This window comes from Halichoerus grypus, chromosome 8, assembly GCF_964656455.1.
Source record: "Halichoerus grypus chromosome 8, mHalGry1.hap1.1, whole genome shotgun sequence".
Taxonomy (NCBI): Eukaryota; Metazoa; Chordata; class Mammalia; order Carnivora; family Phocidae; genus Halichoerus; species Halichoerus grypus.
The window spans coordinates 58640517-58665759 of NC_135719.1; the positions used below are offsets into that span (position 1 = coordinate 58640517).

The 25243-nt window shown below is 37.7% G+C and overlaps 1 protein-coding gene across 1 annotated transcript in view; it reads right to left on the minus strand.

Annotated features, from left to right (window-relative positions):
* The window catches only part of UNC13C (unc-13 homolog C), a 559379-nt gene that overhangs the window by 114096 nt on the left and 420040 nt on the right, over nt 1-25243 (minus strand). Inside the window, exons 20-22 of the mRNA XM_078079321.1 lie at nt 11259-11355; nt 10449-10592; nt 3811-3888 (exon numbers count right to left, since the gene is read on the minus strand). Coding sequence (XP_077935447.1) covers nt 3811-3888; nt 10449-10592; nt 11259-11355 — 319 coding nt within the window. The remainder of the gene's footprint in view (nt 1-3810; nt 3889-10448; nt 10593-11258; nt 11356-25243) is intronic.

A 25243-nucleotide genomic window follows, 5' to 3' on the forward strand; every position in this document is an offset into this window, starting at 1 on the left:
GTTGCCTATTTGAGTCATAACCATCATTCCAGGTTTGAGCTTTCTCTTTCCCAGACTATATCCTTGTCACTCACTTGACATTTGTTTTATTTAACTTTACATTTATATTGCTATTCACTGTCTCACCCACTGACCTTAAATACCCCGTACATGCTGCTATGTCTTCTGCTTTTTCTTACTCCCGGAGTCCTGCACAGAGCCTTCCATAGAATACATGCTTAAAAATGTTTTTTGACTCAGTGTTTCCAAGGAGGCAGAAATAGAATAACACAAAGATGGAAAGCCTTGTGACAGGACTACATGTGGACTTAGAATAATAGGAATTAGTTTATAACTGGAAAATAGAATTGAGAATAGTTATAGAATAATTTAATATTTCTTGCATTCTGATCCAAAAAGCCAGTTGATTTGGGGGAGGAAAACAGTGAAAGAAAAGAAAATGGATATATCTTCCAAGTTTCTGGGAAATGAGCCAATAATGAATTAGGCATAGAAAGGACTTACAGGACATCAGAGAGGGTGTTAGCGCTCATCAGTGGAAAGATTTTATTATTGTTTCACCCACATTACTGACCTTTGAAAAACTTTCTACTTGATTCTTAAAGTGACCACATCCTAACTTCGATTTATGAAAACAATTTTAAACTTTGATTCCCTTCCTTTGATTCCGGTCACATAAATATTTTATTTCTCTAACACCGATATCTGAGATTTATATGCCATAGATTCTGTTCAGCAAGCTGAACCACAATATTCCACCAATGATTCTGATCCCCAGCTGTGACTGAGAGCCACTTGATCTGGACTTATCCTTTCCACAGTATGTGTGGTCAAAACTTTCAGGGATTCAGCATCTTGACCCAAAGGCAAAGTGAACCCTCACTAGGGGGTAGGGTCATTGGGATTTTCTTTTTTCATTCTGTCTCTTTCTTTCTTTTTTCATTGCAGAGGGGAAAGATTTGGCTTGAATTTGACAATCTTACCAGGGAGAAAATGAAGGTCAAAGACCGACCATGACTCTTAATGAGGAACAGGAAGAATACATGTGTAAAAGGTTGTATCACTCTGCTCCCCAAGGGTCTAAGTTAGCTAGGTAGACTCTTCTATGATTATTAGATATTAAGCTTATCTTTTTTGGCACATATAACAGTACTTTAGTACCAGCTGTATAAACAAAAACCAACCTCCAAGCCTTTTTTATATGACCATTTCCAATGGAAAAGAACAACCGAGAAACAAAATGAACTATAGGCTCACTTGGCATGGATTGCTATTGACCCCAGGTAAGGCTACATATAAAAAAAAAAAAAAAGGATGCAGTTATCCAGAGAGAGAGAAAAATAAAATATGAGACTCTTCTCTTTCATTAAACTTTCTCTGACTTTGAAATGTTGAAATATCAATTTTATTGAATGAATTTATCAAATCATTACTGAGGACTGAATTACACAAATCTACCTTAAACCTAATCTGAAAACAGCTTTTCTTTCTTTTTTTTTTTTTTAGTTACTGAAAACAAAACAGAAAACACACACAGTAAAGAGAACATTAACCTAATTCAGAAGTATCATTTGTTGATGAGTTTAGTTAGATAAAATAATCTATGTTGAAGTTGTCATCTTTTTATTTATATGTAATTTGGCTTTTCCCCTAAAAATACCATAATGCATTTCATCTGATCTAAATCTGGAACAAAGTTAGGAACCTAAACTACAATGAATATGAAAGTCCTGTTGCGACTAGGGCCATTTCTATATGACCAAAGTGTGTTTCTGAGTTGAAAAAGATTTTTTAAAATATTCAAAATTGGGTAATTCTGATTTATTTGTGTTTCATTGCTATATTTTGGAGTATGAGAAAATGGATTAAAAAACTTGTGATCCATTTTCAATGTAAAACATCACAGCTAGAAAAAAAATTATTCTGTCACAGACATTTTAACTGTCATCTTTAATTCTGACCCGTGGGAAAGCAAATGTTATGCTCATCTCTTAAAGGATATCTCTCTTTAAAAGTTTATAGATCAATCTGCAGATATAATAGGTACATGGCCATAAATATGCTGAGAAAAACAAACTTAATATTCTTGATACTGAGAGAAATAGTTATATGTACACACGCGAATGTACAAAAGAATTTCTTCAATTTATCTCAGCTGAAAGCATAAACCTAAGCGTTAATTGTTATTCTTTCGTGGAAAAGCTGAAATGAGGCTTGGCATTTGAATGATATCATTAAGATATCAGGAACTAGGCGCCTGGGTGGCTCAGTTGGTTAAGCGACTGCCTTCGGCTCAGGTCATGGTCCTGGAGTCCCGGGATCGAGTCCCGCATCGGGCTCCCTGCTCAGCGGGGAGTCTGCTTCTCCCTCTGACCCTCCTCCCTCTCATGCTCTCTGTCTCTCGTTCTCTCTCTCTCAAATAAATAAATAAAATCTTTAAAAAAAAAAAAAAAGATATCAGGAACTAGGAAAGAAAAGCATTGAGGAAAAGTTCCTGTGCTGTAATATTTGCAAGGGTGTTTTCTTTCTTTATAAATACTTGATTTTAAAAGTATAAAATATATGGAAAAATACAAATAATAATATAATAAACACTGATTTATGATTTGTTTCTCCAATGTTTTAAAAAATAAACTATAGAATGTTAACTCATAATATAGCAAAAAGTCTGCGGGGGTCTTTAAGGTTGATTTTCTTTTCTGAATGACAAGAACTATCCCTGGTAATTCATAGCTACCTTTTTAAAATTTTCAAGTTGGCTATCCTGATATATCAGAATTTTTCCTGAAATTATCTGTCACTGTTTTGATTTTCAACATATTACTTTTCACATGTATTATAAATTTAATTGTAAATATATGCTTTGAGTAAATAAATATTCTATCTTGCCTATTAGAGTATAATCAATGGCAGTTAGAAATCACTGCTGAGATATCTGGGAATTTTAATAAAATTTCTGGGCAGCATATTAATTTAAGGGAAAGAAGTATCTTCTGGGACCCTCAAGAACCATTAAGACTGACTTATATTAATGAGCTGTCAGCAAGAGGTCAATGAGGTTTCAGCGAGAATTCTCTTTTGCCTGATAGTGGGAACTAATTTGTTGAGAAGGAAAAAACTGATTTTCCTCTTTAAAAATCTAGTACTAACTTTTGTAATATATTTTTTCAGTGTTTAAAAAAAATTCCCAACATATTTCTCCTAAAATGACATTTGGCGACTAGGAAAGATTTCACCTTCCACCATAGACTACTCCAAATCACTTTAGTTTATCTTGCTTCTCTTTGTGCCTTTTATTAAGTTGCAATGCTGGTTTGAATTTTATAAAGATTTTCTTAATTATCCAAAAAATAAAAGGCTAAGTTAATGATTTAGAGTAGAAACCAGCATCATTTCTTACACTAACTATCTTTCTCAATTTGAAAACTGAAAGATAAATTGTACTCACTTTGCTACTGGTGTCCAAACTACGCTACAGGTATCAACATAAACAAGTTTTTAATTCCTAGTTCTCAGCTTCAATGTTTTATGATTATGTGGGTTTTTAATTGTTTATGTGAGTCTTGTTCCTTATCGTCATGGAAAACCACAAGTTGGCTGGCACTGAGATGCTCTCAACCTTCCTCTGAATTCTGTACTGTAGCCAGATCAGGATTCCTAGAGAAGTATGCAAACAATTTCTTGAGATCCCTATTCCCTATTACCCTTGAAAACAGAAAGAAAAAAAAATTCTCTTGCTTACTCATTCGTTTAAAAAAAAAAATGGATCTCAATTGAGGAATACTTGAAAGCAGAAACAGTTTTACTTACCACATTTTCCTTATCGCAATATGAACTGAAGTCACTTGATACAATTGCAGCATACTGAAGCAGTACTTTATTGATAGTCTAGGGGAAAAGCATGAAATGTATCCAGTTAAATGTATCCAGTTATACACATATTAGCCAGCTTAATGCTTATCAGGCAAACTTTTCATGTCTTTTTCAGCTAAGAGAGGGCCAGATGCAGTGATTAAATCTATACCCTTGCCAAAAGAAGGATCTCAAACTATTTTGCTTAGATGACAATTTGTAATATTTCTGAGTACATGTGAAAGATATTCCACATGAATTCATTAATTCATTCCATTTTAACATAATCTGCTCCATCATAAAATTCTTTATTTCTAACTTTACTAAATACTCAGAAGATACATGATTTTGTGGCAACCTCCTCTATGCTTGGATACTTACTACCTAATGACCCTAATGCTCTCCCCGCCCCCCACCGCCTCCCCGATCAAACTTTTCTTTGACTCCTTCCTCTTGGTTTCCAGTTCCTACACCCCTCTCATCCTTACCACACATACATATACCATGCCCAAATTCTCTGTGGTGGTCATTTTCTCAACCTTCTACAATGTTCCTAAATACCTTATACAATCATAAGTGGTGTCAGAGCATTCCCGTACATGTCCCTTAGTAATGAATATTTTCAGTAATTTTCTACGATAAGGAGGCTTACTAATATCAAAGACCACCTCTGAAGACTTTTGTTGTATTGCACTAATACATTTACCTTTAATTTACTAAATTAGTTATTGGTGCATTATTTTCTAAAAACACTGTCTAATTTTTGCCTTTGTTCTGTCCTCTTCATCCTAATTCCACATTTTCCTTCTCCATTTAATAACTATTTCTGACCTGAAGGATGCCCTCTGTTCCACTAATTATGCAAAATAAGGAAAAACAAACACATTTGTTAGTTAAATTTTATTTCAATTACTTAAAAATATATTGATGTATTTATATCCTACTAGTTTTACTTACATAGCTTGAATTATCACAAGCCAAATGTGAACATGATTTTCTTAGAAGAGAGAAAGCAACAATAATTATAGATAAAGATTATCTCTTTTTCACAGAAAAGCAAAGACAAAAAACCTTCTATTTCCTTTTTTGTATAACATATTCATCTGAATTTTCTTTGTGTCTCAAATCAATTCAGGAGACATTCTAAACATCTCTCCTTTAGCTTAACCTCTTAATCGACAAACCTGAATTCACCAAATGTAACTATGAACTTGTTTTATACACATTTAAGATCACAGTGAAAACCTAGAAGTAGGGATAAAATGCAGAAAGAAAATTGATATTTTGTGGCAGTGCAAAGTATCGTGGTAATATGCATCAGTTTAGATAGAAAGTTGGCCTTGGAAAATATAAAATCTTATCAAGCAGAAGACCAGTAAATCTAGGAAAACAGATGGCTGATCAGACTGAAGTATCGTCCAAATGCAGCTGTTCAAATTTGGCTTCAGATATAATGCTGAAAATTACTGTGGGACTTACCTGAAAAGTACTAATTCACTTGTACATATGAGCACGGCTTTCAACTTACAGGTTCTAATGACAGTGTAAACTCTTAAGAATCCTTTCACTATGTGGTAAAAACAAAAACAAAGAAAAGTCTGACTTGAGGAGCCTGTTGTCACTCAGAGATTCTAACTTGCTCCAGAGAAAGTTTCGAGAGGAGAATCCAGACATTCATTTCTGATTATTCTCAAGGTATCCCCCCACAGACCAACACTTGACTCTACAAGAAAACCCTAGTCTGCTGAATTCCCGCTTGGGGACAACTAACTGATACTAGCATCTCACATCCACTAACCTACAAATGCCGATGGTTAGGAAGTCAGGATGAGCTGTGGGTAAGGCCAAGAGCTCAGCCATGTAGGATCTGGTTTAAGGCCTTGTGCCCATAAGAGTTGTGGATACACTGGCTATGAGAACATCCATTTCTTTACTAATGTACAAAGTATGCTTGAATGACAGTGCTCATGTACATTTTAGGGGCAACTTCAAGTTCACTCTGATTTATTCAACAAAGTAAAACCATATCAGACATTATTTCTTTAATACCAATAAACAGTTACTTGAGACATACCGACCTAAGACACATCTCCTGCTGCCTCATAAGCATCACCTAGGAACTTGTGGAAGTTCAAGTTCTCTGGTCCTACATGGGTCTACTGAGTCAGCAATTCTGGTGTGTGTTAAGAAGCCTCCAAAGTAAATCTGATGCAAGTTAAAGTTTGAAAACCACAGCCCTAATGAATGCATAGCAGGGTGGAGGTTAACTCTTCAGAGAGAACCTGTTGATGGAAGGGTTCCATCTAGCTAGCAAAGCCTGGAAGACAGAACTTCTGAGTGTGTGGACTTAGCTAATGATTTCTCTCTGTGGGACTCTTGGGCTTCAGAAATGGGGACAGCACAGAGAGAGAGGCAAGAGTGTAACAGAAGCTATTTGCATCATGTTCTATAATAAAGTATAGTTTATATGAAGAGAGAGTCATGAAGTATAGATGACTCTTTTATGGATGCAGCAAAGAAACTGCCATTCAAAGAGCTCCAGATTAAATACAATGAAATTCAAATAGGATTATGGTGGTGAAGCTAGGGATTGTCTGCATTTAAAAGATCAAGCAGGATGACTAAAATATCTCCCATCCTCAATCTGCTCTCATTAGACTGCGGCTACTAGTGTTACTGAGTGGGACAGCTATCAGTTACTCAGTATGATCTCCTGAGCTAATGCTGTGCTATTAGAATTAGAATCTTGTCAACACCACCAGTAGGTCCGCCTAGGATATGACTCTTGCAATCAGTAAGATAAGAACCCTGGTTCAAAATCCATCTTTTTAGCCCCACCCTATTCATGGGACATTTAGTATTAGAGGAATGCACGGAAGACAAGAAGAGTAGTATCTGTTAAGTGACATTAGAAAGTCACTTCGGTGCTTTCTAGCACTGCATTTTAACACATGCAGCATAAGAAAGAATCCCCCGAGCTGCCTATGTTTGGCCCAGAGGGTAAAAATAAATGTTGAGGCTCTGCTCTCTGACTTACCAATTGGTTTGTGATGACACCAGACTGTGAAGGTAGTATGGCTTAAAAGCATTTCACCCATGCCATTTCTAGCTGGGTGCCTTGTTTGAGTTATCTAAACTTTCTAAGCTTGTTTCGTCATTTGAATAATTAGGAGAAATCACAGTACCTATGTCATGGGGTTATAGTGAAGAATAAGTGAGACAGTATATGTAAAGTGATTAGCACATAGCAATGTTCAATTAATTATCATCAGTACTCTTGAAAATTAGGATTATGTTCCCAAAGAACAAGAAATACGAGTGTCTCATTCACCATTGTATCTCCAGTCCCTGGACACTCAATAAAAAAACAGCCAGATTTGTGGCCAGGACTCAATTAATACTTGTTGGTTTGTTTTTAATAATGAAGATACCGTTACTTCATATTGCTCTTCTTTCATTAAACTACCCATTCTTGTCAAGAGCAGCAGTAAAGCCATAGAACTATCCACGACCTATGTGTACACTTCACCTCTCATCACAGCTATGAAATGTGAAACATTTGTTTAGTATACTGAGTCTTATATATGCCTTAGTAAGAACAAATCATCCCTTCAAGTCCCACTTTACGATGCCAAATCTTCCCAAATGTTTTCAGATATCATTAATTATGTCTCTGAGAGACATAACATTAATATTTTCTGAGAGATGGTTTAAATCAATATAAGTCCCAGGAAGAGAATATGATTTCAATATTCTGATACAAGGATCCCTATTCCAAGAAGGATACAGTTTTCAAGACCAATAGTCCCATCTGATGAAACAAAACAAATTCTAACAGTCTGACGTTACTGTGAAATAGCTAATTATATCAACCACAAAGTCCTATTTGATTTCTTAAAATCATTCCAACAAAATAAAATTATCTTTCAATGAAAATTACCAATTTCTGCTTTCCCAGAAAATGAGGTTTTTTCTTACATTATTTCCTTGCAATAATTATTGGGTAGTTTTGAATTTACATGGATTAAGAATATTTTAGGTATTTAAAAAAAAATTTTATTGTGCCAATAAAAGCTCACATTTCCTCAGTGGCACATGGAGCCTAATTCTTTTCTCCTCGCTTCAAAGAATGCATTTTCCTGTGCAGATTCTAACATATTATACTTTCCTCCAGCCCACTTGCAGTCTGAACGTGGCTGGGTGCGGCTTCACAGATGCAGAAAGGTCAAAAGTACCAAGGAGGGGAGGGTGGTCTGGAGCCCAGCTTTGTCTTGAGCCCTGGTGCCCCTTTCCTCCTGCTCTCTCTGTGCTTCCATGCCTCCACCTTACATAACCTGCTCCCTGACTACTCTGAGGGTGAATTCTAGTTACCTTTCTAATATCGTGCACCATTATAATAGTATGTTACTAAATATATTAACTCTGAGATTATTAAATTCTCCATAGGACCCCGCTTCCACAAGTCCCACAGAGTTCCAAGAATAGCATGTGACACACTTTTTTCAACAGTATCCCTAATGATTCCATTTCATTCTTCTCTTGGCATTCACCCAAAATGCAGCTGCTTGTCAAGAAAAGACTTAACTTTCAGATTTTTTTTTAGAATTCTCCTCCTGCAGAGCTTACTTGCAGGTTTCACCACACTGGGGAAGTTGAAATCAGCTGCTACCAAGAAAGTCCCCTCTGGAGATGATCAAAATAAATGATTTTAGCTCTTATCTTTAAAAGTGGGAGGTTACTTTTATCTTCCTAATTAACATATAAAGACTAGAGTTCAAAGGTTAACAATACTTGATGGTTACTTGATGGTAAACAAATAACGTAATACGGTTTAGGCTGATGGTTTACGTACCTAAAAGCCTTCATTGGCTCCTCATTTTCTTTTTCAGCCTTTTGATTTTTTTGAATTATGGCTCCTCATTTTCTGCTAAAGATGTTCGGCCACTTTGCCTGTTCTTCAAGACTCCTTACAAGGAGGACCTAACTGTCCAACTATAATTCCATCAGCTCTCTACTAATCCTATGCTCTCTCTTCTTTGGAATCTCTCAGGAGAGAACCCGAGTCACAGAAAGGTGGAAGGTGACAAAGACTCTCTCCTTGACCAAACTCTGGCCAGGCTACTCCCAGGCCTCTTCTCAACCAGGCCTCAACCTTGACCTCTCAAGACTTGAACAAAACTGGGGTGGCTCAGTTGGTTAAGCCTCTGCCTTCGGCTCAGGTCATGATCCCAGGGTCCTGGGACTGAACCCCACATCAGGCTCCCTGCTCAGCGGGGGGTCTGCTTCTCTCTCTCCCTCTCCCCTGCTTGTGTTCTCTCTCTCTCTCAAATAAATAAATAAATCTTTAGAAAAAATTAAAAAGACTTGAGCAAAACAGTAACAGCTTCTAACAGCTCAGGGCTTCCTCCCTGGAATGATCTCAGATCCCCTCGAAGTGCCTACCTGAGGAAACTAACTACTGTCTTTATAAGAAAAGCCAATTTGGGCATGCAGAGCAACACCAGGGGACATGTACATGTACAGACGAAGAACTATGTGAAAATCCAGTAATAAGGCCGCTCTCCCTAAGCCAAGGAGAGAAGCCTGAGGAGAAACCAAGTCTGCTGATACCTGGATCTCAGACCTCTAGCCTCCAGAACTGCAAAAAAACATTTTTCTACTTTTTAAGCCACCATCCTGTGATATTTAACCATGACAGCCCTAGAAAATTAATACACTAGTTCATGTCACATGGCCTTGATTATTATGGGGAACTTTTTTTAAGATCTGGAGGGCAGGGGCTACATCTTTTATTTCTTCTATTTCCCTTGAAACTTTTGGTAAACTAGTAAGTACTTTGCAAGCCTTCTTAAACTCTTAGAGGAGGAAGAGATCCTAAGCTTATGTAGCCCAGTTAATCACAGTCTGTCAACTAAACTACATTTTATAAAAACAAAATGAACTGGGGATGCCTGGGTGGCTCAGTTGGGTGGACATCTGCCTTTGGCTCAGGTCATGGTCCGAGTCCCACATTGGCTCCCTGCTCAGTGGGAAGCCTGCTTCTCCCTCTGCCTGCCACTCCCCCCTGCTTGTGCTTGTGTGCTCTCTCTCTCTGACAAATAAATAACAAATAAAATCTTAAAAAAAAAAAAAATGAACTGTTCAGACTCATACTGTAGTTATTGGCTGATTTGAAATCAGAACTCTGTTTTCATGACTCCAAGTCTAATATACTTTCGTTGTAGTACACTGTGTGTTAAGAATACTCACAATTTAAACATGAATTGCCAAGGCTTACTTTCAGCTAAAAAGCACAATATCTGAAATAAATAATTTTGCCACTCTTAGCAAGTCTCTTCAGCTACCAATGACTGAGTCACTAATGTGGATGACAAATAGATTTGTAAAGAATGATAAATCCATTTTAAGAAACAAGAAGGGCAGAAAGAAAGTCAGATGACAAACCTGGAAACCAAATCTATTGGTACTAGAACCAGAAATGAAATTGGAGTACTGGTGTCAGAGAAGACAAACAGCAACATCCGTCAGGTTCTGTGCAAGAAAATAATAACATGCCACAATCCCAGAAAAGAAAGCACTCATTCCTTCCAACCTACCTTTGCAAATCTTCTCATTAAGTGAGATAATGCTTCAGGATTAGGGCATTCCAGTTTCTTAATAATCTCAAAGCTCTGATTAAGCTGAGTGAAGACATCAACCACGGAACAAGAGAAGAGGGCATGATCAGATGTCTGCTGGAACTGAAGGGAGAGAAGGCGAAACCATCCCAATAAGCACATTAGAGGGAGTGTGGAGAGAGGAGAGTCATTCCACATAAATAACTCGATCTCCTGTATCATGTACCTTCATTTCACATGCCTTCTTTTCCCATTTAATAAAATGTTTACCCGTTTCAAAATCATTCATGTCCTTTTCTGGAAAATGTATTAGAACTCATACCAGGGGGGCAGGCTACTATTAATTGGGATTTCCATTGCTACATTGATGGACTGGTTCTTTTTATTTCTCATTCCCCATAGATATGAGGATGGTTTAGAAAGATATTGTAGCTCAACACTTTTAAGTTGTTCCAGAGAGATCTTGAGGGTGTCTGCTCCCAATCTTGAAATCCTGGGAAGGTTTCAGGACAAGGAAGTTTTGTATAACCCTACTGAACTTGTAGACTCTGACCAATTCAAGAGGTAAAGGAATCTTGGAGCAAAAGGGTGACTTTTTTTTTTTAATTTAAACAATTCCCTAGGGTTCCTGTCAGCCCTTCAAAGTTGTGTTTTACATTTATTTTGGTCATTAGAGGATTAAAATAAACCTTAATTAATAACAATGAGCCTAACTATTCCCATTATCTTAAAAGTGAGTAGTGTGAATGAATCTTGCCAATAAGCAGTCTTAAAGTAATTTAAACTCACTCCATCTTTTTTGTCTCTTCCTAGTGCTCCATGAAGGAACTCCACTGATACATCTTCATTTTCATCCAGCCACTGCATGACAAAAGGCTCAAACCACCTAAAAAAATTAATAATGTTACATACTATAAAAGATATCATTTACACATAATTAACAGTGAATGCTGCTCTTTTCTTATATGAGACTAATTCAGGACCAAAAATTTCTTTTCATTCCCCTTTTTGCAGTTCTGTTTCCTCAGAGACCTTTAGCTTTACTTCATCAAACACATCCCTGTTTATTTACTTTCAATGTCTATCTCTTTCTTGGCTCCTCCCATGCTACTTTAAATATGCTTAGTTCCCAATTCCTGCACTACAATTTCCTTCACAATTCAAAATCCTATAAAATGTAGATCTTTTTTTTTTTTTTTAAAGATTTTATTTATTTATTTGACAGAGAGAGACACAGTGAGAGAGGGAACACAAGCAGGGGGAGTGGGAGAGGGAGAAGCAGGCTTCCCGCGGAGCAGGGAGCCCGATGCGGGGCTCAATCCCAGGACCCTGGGATCATGACCTGAGCCGAAGGCAGACGCTTAACGACTGAGCCACCCAGGCACCCCTAAAATGTAGATCTTATGTGCTGTCCTCTATCATGCCATTCTTTCACTTTTTAGTACTTTACTGATGGGCTTCCTTTCATCCATACCTACTCGTCTCCTGTAACTGATCCTGAGGGCTCACCTCTGGCTTGTTAGGATTTACAATCCACCTGCAGTTGTGTTTTGTGAATGTTCTAAGTTTCAAAGTCCTTTTTTCCATGTGGTGGTACAACTGTACAGCATGCTTTAGTTAGAAGATCATCCCTTCCCCACTGCCTTGAATTGCCATCTTTGGTATAAATCAGGCAATGGCATATATGGGTTTGTCTCCAGACCAGTTTGTCCTACCGGGCTCTCTGTCATGTATTAACACCACACTCTCTTCATTAGTCTTGAGAACTGATAATGCAGCTCTCTAGGGTTTTTTTCTTCCTCTTCAAGACTGCCTTGGCTATTCTTAGCCCTTTGCATTTCTATATTACATTTTTTTTTAAAGATTTTATTTATTTATTTGAGAGAGAGAGAGAGAGCACATGAGAGGGGGGAGGGTCAGAGGGAGAAGCAGACTCCCTGCTGAGCAGGGAGCCCGATGCGGGACTCGATCCCGGGACTCCAGGATCATGACCTGAGCCAAAGGCAGTCGCTTAACCAACTGAGCCACCCAGGCGCCCCCTATATTACATTTTTTGAGTGAATCTGCCAATTTGCACAAAAATACCTGCTGGAATTTTTATGGGATTGCATTAAATCTCTAAGTCAATGGGGGGAGAATTACTATCTTTACAATAATGCATCTTTTTAGGAACACTGACTACTTTATTTTAGTTCATCTTAAATTTCTATTAGTAACATTTTATAGTTGTCTGAGTAGAGGGCTTGCACATCTTTCATCACTATTTGTTTCTCATGGTTTTAATGCTATTTAAATGGTAAGGTTTATATGTAATTTTCTAATTGATTGTGGCTACTATATAGAAATTTAATTAACTTTTATATAGACTTATTATAGTCACTTTTTTTGAGAGAGAGAGAGAGAAAGAGTGTGTGCCAGCATGAGGGAAGGGGAAGCTCAGCGTGGAGCCCTACCCAGGGCTCCATCTCACGACCCTGAGATCATGACCTGAGCCAAAATCAAGAGTCAGACATTTAACCTACTGAGCCACCCAGGAGCTGCTTTTTAAATTCTAGTAGTTATCCTATAGTTTTTTTTTTGGATTTTCTAGATGTACTATTATATCATAGACAAATATTGACAGCATCAACATATGCTTTTATAATCATTATACTTTTCTATCCCTTTCTTATCTTATTGTATTGCATAGGACTTTTAGTAAAATGTTAAATAAAGGTGATGTTATCAGTTATCATTCTCATTCTTGATTCCAGGGGGAAGCTTTCAATTTTATCCATAAGCATAATGTTTAGAGAGGGGATCAAGACGGCAGAGTAGGAAGATCTTGAGCTTCTCTTCTCCCACCGACACACCAAAATCTACAATTACATATAGAACTATCTCAGACAATGAAGTGAAGATTAATAGAACAGATCTTATACAACTAAAGATATAAATAAAAAGTCACATGGAAACAGTTAAGACAGGTAGAGAGGTGGTCTGGTCAGGACCAATACCCCAATGCAACCCACAGGTATAGAAGCCTTCCCTGAAGAATAAGAGGTCTGAGACCCACACTGGGCTCCAAAGCCCAAAGAACCTGCACCAGGAAGTTGAGCACCCATATCCAGGAGAGCCAGAGAGCAGCAGAAAATGGAAACTCCACTCTCAGTCACAGTCAGCCACACCAAAAGCCTGGCCCACCTTGGGCCTTGCAACTAGCCATGCCAGAGCCAACACTGTAAACCAGCGCCCTTGCAGCAGTCACAGCCCGGTCCCTCAGCCACACAGGTCAGGGTCAAGCCCCATTCACCAGAATGCCCACAGCAGTTGTAGCAGGGCCTGGCAGACAGCTGTGCCAAGGGACAGCCCCCAACACAAGCAGTTGTGCATGAAAAAACCCAACAACAACCACCTCCAGCCATAACAGGAGGGTGCATATGGCCCACACAGAAGACACCCCTGGGGCACCTGGCAGGTGACCAGGGGAGTTTATGATACTGGGCCCCACAGCATACCTTCTGCATAAAGCTCCTCCTTCAAGACCAGGAGAATTAGCTAATCTACTTAATACATAGAAAGAAACACAAAGAGGCATAATGAGGAGACAGAACAATATGTCAAAAAATATGACAGAAAGAACAAGACGAAACCCCCCAAAAAGAACTAAATGAAATGAAGGTAAGTGACTTACCAGATAAACAGTTCAAAGTAATGGTCATAAAGATGTCTACAGAACTCAGGAGAAGAACGAATAAATACCCTGAGAACTTCAACAAGGATAGAAAATATTAAAAAGAACCAATCAGAACTGAAGCCTACAATAACTGAAATGAAAACTGTACTACAGAAAATCAACAGAACACTAGATGATGCAGAAGAACGGATCAGTGATCTGGAAGACAGGGTAGTGGAAGTCATCCAAACTGAACATCAAAAAGAAAAAGGATTTAAAAATGAGGATCACTGGGGCACCTGGGTGGCCCATTTGGTTAAGCACCCGACTCTTGGTTTCGGCTCAGGTCATGATCTCAGTGTTGTGAGATTGAGCCCCACATCAGGCTCTGTGCTCAGTTTGGAGTCTGCTTGAGGGTTTCTCTCTCCCTCTCCCTCTGCCTCTCCCCCTGCTCATGCTCTCTCTCTAAAATCAATCTTTAAAAATAAATAAAAAATAAGGATAATAAAATAAATATAAATAAAAATAAATAAAAAAATAAGTTTAAGGGCCCTCTAGGACCTCAAGCATACTAACATTCATATTATAGTGGTCCCAGAAGGAGAAAAGATAGAAAAAGGTACAGAAAACCTATTTGAAGAAATAATGGCTAAAAATACCCCTAACCTAGTGAAGGAAACAGACATGCAAGTCCAGGAATCACAGAGAGTCTCCAAAAAGATTAATCTAAGGAGACCTACACCAAGATACATTATAATCCAAGTGTCCACAGTTAAAGAGAGATTCTTAAAGCAGCAAGAGAAAACAATTATTTACGTATAAGTGAACCCCAATATGACTATCAGCTGATTTTTCAGCAGAAAATTTACAGGCCAGAAATAGTGGCACAATATATTCAAAGTGCTGAAAGGAAAAACAATTACAACCAAGAATACTCTACTGGGCAAAATTATCACTCAGAACTGAAGGAAGCATAAGGAGTTTCCCAGGCAAGCAAAAGTGAAAGGAGTTCATTAACAATAAACTGGCCTTCCAAGAAATGTGAAAAGAACTTCTTTAAACATAAAAGAAAAGGCCATAACCAAAAAACAAAAAAATAATAAAAGAAAAAAATCTCAGTGGTAGAGGTAAATACATAGTAAAGGTAGTGTTTCAATCATCTAAACAGGTAGTATGAAGGTTAAAAGACAATAGTAAAATCATCTAGACCTACAATAATTAGTCAAAGGATACACAAAATAATGACACGTAAAATATGACATCAAAAACAAAAAAAATAGGGGAAGAGTAAAAATGTAGTGCTTTTAGAACATGCTGGAACCTAAACAACTATCAACTTAAAATAGACTGCTATATATGGGATATTATATATGAACTTTGTGGTAACCACAAATACCTATAACAGATACACAGATACACAAAAATTAAAGAGAAAAAAATACAAACATAACACTAAGGAATGTCACTAAATCACATGAGAAGAGAGAGAGAAAGAAACAGGAAAAAAACTACAAAAACAACCATAAAATGGTTGAAAAATGGCAAGAAGTACATATCTATCAAGGGTTACCTTAAATGTAAATAGATTAAATCAAAAGATAGATGGGGCTAAACAGATAAAAAAACCAAACACAAGCTAGATTCTATATATGCTGCCTATGATAGATTCACTTCAGATCTAAAGACACAAACAAACTGAAAGTGAAGGGACAGAAAAATCTATTCCTTGCAAATAGAAACAAAAAGACAGCTGTGGTAGAAATGCTTATATCAGACAAAATAGACTTTAAAAGAAAGGCTGTAACAAGAGACAGAACAGGGGTTCAATCCAACAAGAGGATATGACACTTGTAAATATCTATGTACCCAAGATAGGAGCACCTAAATACATAAAGCATATGTTACTAGACAAGGGAGAAATTCATGGTAATATAATAATAGTAGAGGACTTTAACACTCCACTTACAACAATGGAATGATCATCTAGGGAGAAAATCAGTAAGGAAACATTGGCCTTGAACAACACAGTAGACCAAATGGACTTAATATATACACAACACTCCATCCAAAAGCAGAAGAATACACATTCTTTTTAAGTGCACACAGAACATTTTTCAGGATGGATCACATGTTGGACCACAAAACAAGTCTCAGTGAATTAAAGAAGACTGAAATCATATCAAGTATCTTTTCTGACCACAATGGCATGAAACTAGAAATCAATTACAAAAAGAAAAGTGGACAAAACACAAACATGTGGAATCCGAACATTATTAGCAACCAGTAAGTCAATGAAGAAATCAAAGAAGAAAAGAAAAATCCTTGAGACAAATGAAAATGGAAACAAACAGCCCAAAATCTATCGGATGCAGAAAATGCAGTTTTAAAAGAGAGGTAAATAGTGATACAGGCCTACCTCAAGAAACAAGAAAAATCTCAATAAACAATCTAACCTTACACCTGAAAGAATAGAAAAAAAGAATAAAGACCAGAGTTAATAGAAGAAAGGAAATTATTAAAGATCAGAGCAAAAATAAATGAAATACAGACTATGAAAACAATAGAAATAATGAAACTAAGAGTGGTTCTTTGCAAACATAAACAAAATTGATAAACCTTTAGCTATGAAGAAAAAAAAAAAAGAGGCCCAAATAAATAAAATCAGAAATGAAAGAGAAGTTACAACTTATGCCACAGAAATACAAAGGATCATAAAAAACTATAATTATGTGCCAACAAATGGGATGAAATGGGTAAATTCCCAGAAACATATGATCTAAGACTGACACACACAAAAAATAGGAAATATGAATAGACCAATTACAAGTAATAAAAATGAATCAGTAATAAAAAAAAAAAAACTCCCAAAAGAAGAAAAGCCAAGGACAAGATGGCTTCACTGCCAAATTCTACCAAATATTTAAAGAAGAGTTAATACCTATCCTTCTCAAACTATACTAAAAATTAAAGAAGGAATGCTCCAAACTCATTCTATATTCTCAGTGTTACTCTGATGCCAAAGTTAGACAAAGACACCATAAAACAATACAATTACAGGTCAATATCCCTGATGAACACAGAAGCAAAAATCTTCAACAGATTATTAGGAAGCTGAATTTAAAAATACATTAAAAGGATTATACACTGTGATCAAGTAGGATTTATCCCAGGGATGAAAGGATGGTTCGCTATCTGCAAATCAATCAATGTAATACCACATTAGCAACAACAACAAAAGAATAAAAATCATACAACCTTACCAATAGATGCATAGAAACCATTGGATAAAATTCAACATCTGACAACAACTCTCAAAAAGAGAGTATACAGGGAACATGCATCAACATAATAAAGGCCATATATAACAAACCCATGGCTAGCATCATACTTAATGGTGAACACTTGAAGGCTTCTCCTTTCATTTTTTTAAAAGATTTTATTTATTTATTTGACAGAGAGAGAGAGATAGCGAGAGCAGGAACACAAGCGGGGGGAGTTGGGAGAGGGAGAAGCAGGCTTCCCGCTGAGCAGAAAGCCCGATGTGGGGCTCGATCCCAGGACCCTAGGATCATGACCTGAGGTGAAGGCAGCCGCTTAACAACTGAGACACGCAGGTGCCCTGAAGGCTTTTCCTTTCAGATCAGGAACAAGAATGCCCAGTTGTGCCACTTTTTTCCTACACAGTATTGGAAATCCTAGCCACAGCAATCAGATGAGAAAAAGAAATCAAAGATATCCAAATTGGGGAGGAGGAGCAAAATGGAGGAGTAGGAGACCTAAATTAAGTCTGGTCCGAGGAATTCAGCTAGATAGGTATGAAAACATTCTGAACACCTATAAACTCAACAGGAGATCGAAGAAAAGAATAGCAGCAACTCTCTGAACAGAAAAGCGACCACTTTCTGGAAGGTAGGATGTGCGGAGAAGTGAATCCAAGGTGATATTTGGAAAGATAGACCACAGGGGGAAGGGAGCCGGCTACCAGCAAGTGATAGAGGAGCAGAGCACAAAATTGGAACTTTTAGAAGTCTGTTCCGCTGAGGGATGCTGCTCCAGTGGCTAAGTGGGGGGTGGAACCCTCACTGGGACAGTGTGGTATCAGGACCCTCGGGGTCACAGAAAGACTGGGGGTGCCTGAGTGTGGCAGAGCTCCCAGGTATGGAGGGGGGAAGCAAGCTGCAAAAACAGAGCCGAGGAGTGGGCTCTCAGCTCGGGGTTGCCATAAACTGTGGCATGGTCAGGCCACTACTCTTCGAGCAGGGGCCCAACAAGCAGCAGATCTCCCCTTCCTCCCCTGGGAGAAGAGGCACGGGAGTGCACCTCAGGATCTGCTGGGTTTGGAGACCCCAAACGGGGTTGTGTGCCAGAGATAGAAAGGCTAAGTCACAGGCCGGGTGAGCACAGAGTGAGGCTGGAGACCAGGGAGACAGGAGTGATTGACTGATTTTCTCTGGGGGCTCACTGAGGAGTGGGGCCCCAGTTCTTGGCTCCTCTGGAGCAGAGATTGGGAGGCCGCCATTTTCTTTCTTGTCCTCCAAAGCTGGACGGAAAGCTTGCAGAGAACAAAAGCTACCAAGAGCAAACCCAAGCAGATTACCTAGCCTAGCCCCTAGCAAGGGCGGTGCAATTCCACCTTAGGCAAAGACATTTGAGAATCACTGCAACAGGCCCCTCTCCCAGAAGATCAGCAAGAATAGCCAGCCAAGACCAAGTTTACTGATCAATGAGAACAGCAGAACTCCAGCACTAGGGAAATACAGCACATAGAATTCATGGCTTTTTTCCCTACGATTCTTTAGTCTTCCAAAGTTAATTTTTTAAATTCTCTTTATTTTTCTCTTTTTCTATTTTTGTTTGAATTTTTCTTTTTCCCTTTTTCAACCAACATCTTACCCCTTTTTTTAAAATCTTTTTTATTTTTCATTTTTAGAGTCCTATTCTATCCCTTCATTGTAGTTAACCTTACTTTTTGTATATATATATATATATATATATATATATATATATATATATATAAGTTGTTCTCCCTTTAAAATTTTGGCATACAGTTTCTTCTAACAGCAAAATATACCCTAAATCTCCAGTGTGTGGCTTTGTTCTAGTCTGCTACCTGATCACATTCTCTCCTTTTCTTTATTTTATTTCTCTTTCTTTTTTCAACCAACTTATCAATTCATTTTATGAAATCTTTTATAATTTTCATCTTTACACTCATATTCCATCCCTTCATCGTATTTACCCTTGTTTTTGTATAAGTTTTTCTTTCTTTAAAATTTTGGGAGGCACTTTCTTCTAACAGACCAAAATACACCCAAAATCTAGTGTGATCTATTCACCAGCCTGATCATATTTGATCATATTCTTTTTTTTTTTTTTCTTTCTTCCCCTTTCTTTTCCCCCCAGTTTTGGGTCTCTTCTGATTTGTTTAGTGTATATTTTTCACGGGTCGTTGTTACCCTGTTAGCATTTTATTCTCTCATTCATCTATTCTCCTCTGGACAAAATGACAAGATGGAAAAAATCACCTCAAAAAAAAAAAAAAAACAAGAGGTAGTACCAACTGCCAGGGACCTAATCAATACAGACATTAGTAAGATGTCAGAACTAGAGTTAAGAATGACGATTATAAAGATATTAGCTGGGCTTGAAAAAAGCATGGAAGATACCAGAGAATCACTTTCTGGAGAAACAAAAGAACTAAAATCTACCTAAGTCGAAATAAAAAAAGATATTAATGAGATGCAATAAAAAATGGAGGCTCTAACTGCTAGGATAAATGAGGCAGAAGAAAGAATTAGTGATATAGAAGACCAAATGATGGAGAATAAAGAAGCTGAGAAAAAGAGAAATAAACAACTACTGGATCACGAGGCCAGAATTCAAGAGATAAGTGACACCATAAGACAAAACAATATTAGAATAATTGGGATCCCAGAAGAAGAAGAAAGAGAGAGGGGGGCAGAAGGTATATTGGAGGAAATTATAGCAGAGAACTTCCTAATTTGGGGAAGGAAACAGGCATCAAAATCCAGGAAGCACAGAGAAGCCACCTCAAAATCAATAAAAATAGGTCAACACCCCGACATCTAATAGTAAAACTTACAAGTCTCAGAGAAAAAGAGAAAATCCTGAAACCAGCTCGGGACAAGAGGTCTGTAACCTACAATGGTAGATTGGCAGCAGACCTATCCACAGAGACTTGGCAGGCCAGAAAGGACTGGCATGATATATTCAGAGCACTAAATGAGAAAAATATACAGCCAAGAATACTATATCCAGCTAGGCTGTCATTGAAAATAGAAGGAGAGATAAAAAGCTTCCAGGACAAACACACACTAAAAGAATTTGCAAACACCAAACCAGCCCTACAAGAAATACTGAAAGGGTCCTCTAAGCAAAGAGAGAACCTAAAAGTAACATAGACCAGAAAGGAACAGAGACAATATACAGTAACAGTCACCTTACAGGCAATACAATGGCACTAAATTCCTATCTTTCAATAGTTACCCTGAATGTAAATGGGCTAAATGCCCCAATCAAAAGACAAAGGGCACCAGATTGGATAAAAAAACAAGACCCATCGATATGCTGCCTGCAAGAGACTCATTTTAGACCCAAAGACACCTCCAGATTAAAAGTGAGGCAGTGGAAAACCATTTACCATGCTAATGGACATCAAAAGAAAGCTGGGGTGGCAATCCTTATATCAGACAAATTAGACTTTAAACCAAAGACTATAATAAGAGATGAGGAAGGGCACTATATCCTACTTAAAGGGTCTATCCAACGAATCTAACAATTGTAAATATCTATGCCCCTAACATGGGAGCAGCCAATTATATAAGCCAATTAATAACAAAAGCAAAGAAACACACTGACAACAACACAATAATAGTAGGGGACTTTAACACTGACCTCAATGAAATGGACAGATCATCTAAGCAAAAGATCAACAAGGAAATAAAGGCTTTAAATGACACACTGGACCAAATGGACTTCACAGACATATTCAGAACATTCCATCCCAAAGCAACAGAATACACATTCTTCTCTAGTGCCCATGGAACATTCTCCAGAATCGATCACATCCTAGGTCATAAATCAGGTCTCAACTGGTACCAAAAGATTGGGATCATTCCCTGCCTATTTTCAGACCACAAGGCTTTGAAACTAGAACTCAATCACAAGAGGAAAGTCAGAAAGAACTCAAATACATGGAGGCTAAAGAGCATCCTACTGAAGAATGAATGGGTCAACCAGGAAATTAAAGAAGAATTAAAAAAATTCATGGAAACCAATGAAAAGAAAACACAACTATTCAAAATCTTTGGGATGCAGCAAAGGCAGTCCTAAGAGGAAAGTATATAGCAATACAAGCCTTTCTCAAGAAACAAGAAAGGTCTCAAATACACAACCTAACCCTACACCTAAAGAAGCTGGAGAAAGAACAGCAAATAAAGCCTAAACCCTGCAGGAGAAGAGAAATAATAAAGATCAAAGCAGAAATCAATGAAACAGAAACCAAAAGAACAGTAGAACAGATCAACAAAACTACGAGCTGGTTCTTTGAAAGAATTAATAAGATTGATAAACCCCTGGCCAGACTTATCAAAAAAGAAAAGAGAAATGACCCAAATAAATAAAATCATGAATGAAAGAGGAGAGATCACAACCAACACCAAAGAAATACAAACAACTACAACAACATATTATGAGCAACTATATGCCAGCAAATTAGATACTCTGGAAGAAATGGATGCTTTCCTAGAGATGTATCAACTACCAAAACTGAACCAGGAAGAAACAGAAAACCTGAACAGACCTATAACCACTAAGGAAATTGAAGCAGTCATCAAAAATCTCCCAACAAGCAAAAGCCCAGGGCCAGATAGCTTCCCAGGGGAATTCTACCAAGCGTTTAAGGAAGAATTAATAACTATTCTTCTGAAACTGTTCCAAAAAATAGAAATGGAAGGAAAACTTCCAAACTCATTTTATGAGGCCAGCATTACCTTGATCCCAAAACCAGACAAAGACCCCATCAAGAAGGAGAATTACAGACCAATATCCCTGATGAACATGGATGCAAAAATTCTCACCAAAATACTAGCCAACAGGATCCAACAGTACATTAAAAGGATTATTAACCACGACCAAGTGGGATTTATGTCTGGGCTGCAAGGTTGGTTCAACATCTGCAAATCAATCCATGTGATACAATACATTAATAAAAGAAAGAACAAGAAACATATGATCCTCTCAATAGATGCAGAAAAAGCATTTGACAAAGTACAGCATCCTTTCTTGATTAAAACTCTTCACAGTGTAGGAATAGAGGGTACATACCTCAATATCATAAAAGCCATCTATGAAAAACCCACAGCGAATATCATACTCAATGGGGAAAAATTGAGAGCTTTCCCTCTAAGGTCAGGAACATGGCAGGGATGTCCACTATCACCACTGCTATTCAACATAGTACGAGCAGTTCTAGCCACAGCAATCAGATAACAAAAAGAAATAAAAAGCATCCGAATTGGCAAAGAAGAAGTCACACTCTCACTCTTTGCAGATGATATGATACTTTATGTGGAAAACCCAAAAGACTCCACCCCAAAACTGCTAGAACTCATACATGAATTCAGTAAAGCGGCAGGATATAAAATCAATGCACAGAAATCAGTGGTATTCCTATACACCAACAACAAGACAGAAGAAAGAGAAATTAAGGAGTCGATCCCATTTACAATTGCACCCAAAAACATAAGATACCTAGGAATAAATCTAACCAAACAGGCAAAGGATCTGTACTCAGAAAACTATAGAATACTCATGAAAGAAATTGAGGAAAACACAAAGAAATGGAAAAACATTCCATGCTCATGTTTTGGAAGAACAAATATCATGAAAATGTCTATGCTACCTAGAGCAATCTGCACATTTAATGCGATCCCTATCAAAATACCATCCACTTTTTTCAAAGAAATGGAACAAAGAATCCTAAAATTTGTATGGAACCAGAAAAGACCCCGAATATCCAGAGGAATTTTGAAAAAGAAAAGCAAAGCTGGTGGCATCACAATTCCGGACTTCAAGCTCTATTAAAAGCTGTAATCAGCAAGACAGTATGGTACTGGCACAAAAACAGACACATAGATCAATGGAACAGAACAGAGAGCCCAGAAATGGACCCTCAACTCTATGGTCAACTCATCTTCGAGAAAGCAGGAAAGAATGTCCAATGGAAAAAAGACAGTCTCTTCAACAAATGGTGTTGGGAAAATTGGACAGCCACATGCAGAAGAATGAAACTAGACCATTTCCTTACACCACACACAAAAATAGACTCCAAATGGTTGAAAGACCTAAATGTGAGACAGGAGTCCATCAAAATCCTAGAGGAGAACACAGGCAGCAACCTCTTCGACCTCAGCCGCAGCAACTTCTTCCTAGAAACATCGCCAAAGGCAAGGGAAGCAAGGGCAAAAATGAACTATTGGGACCTCATCAAGATAAAAAGCTTTTGCACAGCAAAAGAAACAGTCAACAAAACCAAAAGACAACCGACAGAATGGGAGAAGATATTTGCAAATGACATATTAGATAAAGGGCTAGTATCCAAAATCTATAAAGAACTTATCAAACTCAACACCCAAAGAACAACTAATCCAATCAAGAAATGGGCAGAAGACATGATCAGACATTTTTCCAAAGAAGACAGACAAATGGTCAACAGACACATGGAAAAGTGCTCAACATCTCTCGGTATCAAGGAAATCCAGATCAAAACCTCAATTAGATACCACCTCACACCAGTCAGAATGGCTAAAATTAAGAAGTCAGGAAACAACAGATGTTGGCGAGGATGCGTAGAAAGGGGAACCCTCCTATACTGTTGGTGGGAATGCAAGCTGGTGCAGCCACTCTGGAAAACAGTATGCAGGTTCCTCAAAAAGTTGAAAATACTCAGAAAGTACATTTAGCTAGTAGTATTGAATTCTCTTAAAGGAATGCTTGAATTTTTTTTAATTATTGTTTTACCGTTTTTAAATACTTGCCTTATTTGAATGTTTAGCAGTACCCCCTTCCCACTTATATATTGTGTGGTACGATTTTGCTTGCCTATAAGAGTTTAAAAAATTTCCATGTGAAATACTCTGACATAATCATATATGTAACTTACATTAACTGTTAAGAATTAATAGTCTGATTTAATAAATGGTTCATTTTAAAGGTTAAAAAAAAAAAGTTGAAAATAGAGCTATTTCGACCCAGCAATTGCACTATTGGGTATTTACCCCAAAGATACAAATGTAGGTATCCAAAGGGGTACGTGCACCCCAATGTTTATAGCAGCAATGTCCACAATAGCCAAACTGGAAAGAGCCAAGATGTCCATCAAGAGATGAATGGATAAAGAAGATGTGGTATATATATACAATGGAATATTATGCAGCCATCAAAAAACCTGAAATCTTGCCATTTGCAACGATGTGCATAGAACTAGAGGGTATTATGCTAAGTGAAATAAGTCAATCAGAGAAAGACAAATATATTATCTCACTGATATGAGGAATGCTTAATCTCAGGAAACAAACTGAGGGTTGCTGGAGTGGTGGGGGGTGGGAGGGATGGGGTGGCTGGGTGATGGACATTGGGGAGGGTATGTGCTACGGTGAGTGCTGTGAATTGCGTACGACTGATGAATCACAGACCCGTACCTCTGAAACAGATAATACATTATATGTTTAAAAAACAAAAAAGAAGACAGTAGGAAGGGAAAAATGAAGGGGGGGAAATCGGAGTGGGAGACGAACCATGAGAGACTATGGACTCTGAGAAACAAACAGGGTTTTAGAGGGGAGGGGGGAAGGGGATTGGTTAGCCTGGTGATGGGTATTAAGGAGGGCACATATTGAATGGAGCACTGGGTGTTATACACAAACAATGAATCATGGAACACTACATCAAAAACTAATGATGTAATGTATGGTGACTAACATAATAATAATTAAAAAAAGATATCCAAATTGGAAAAGAAGTAAAACTGTCATTATTTGCAGTTGATATACCGTATCTAGAAAACACTACGCACTCCACTGAAAACTATTAAAACTAA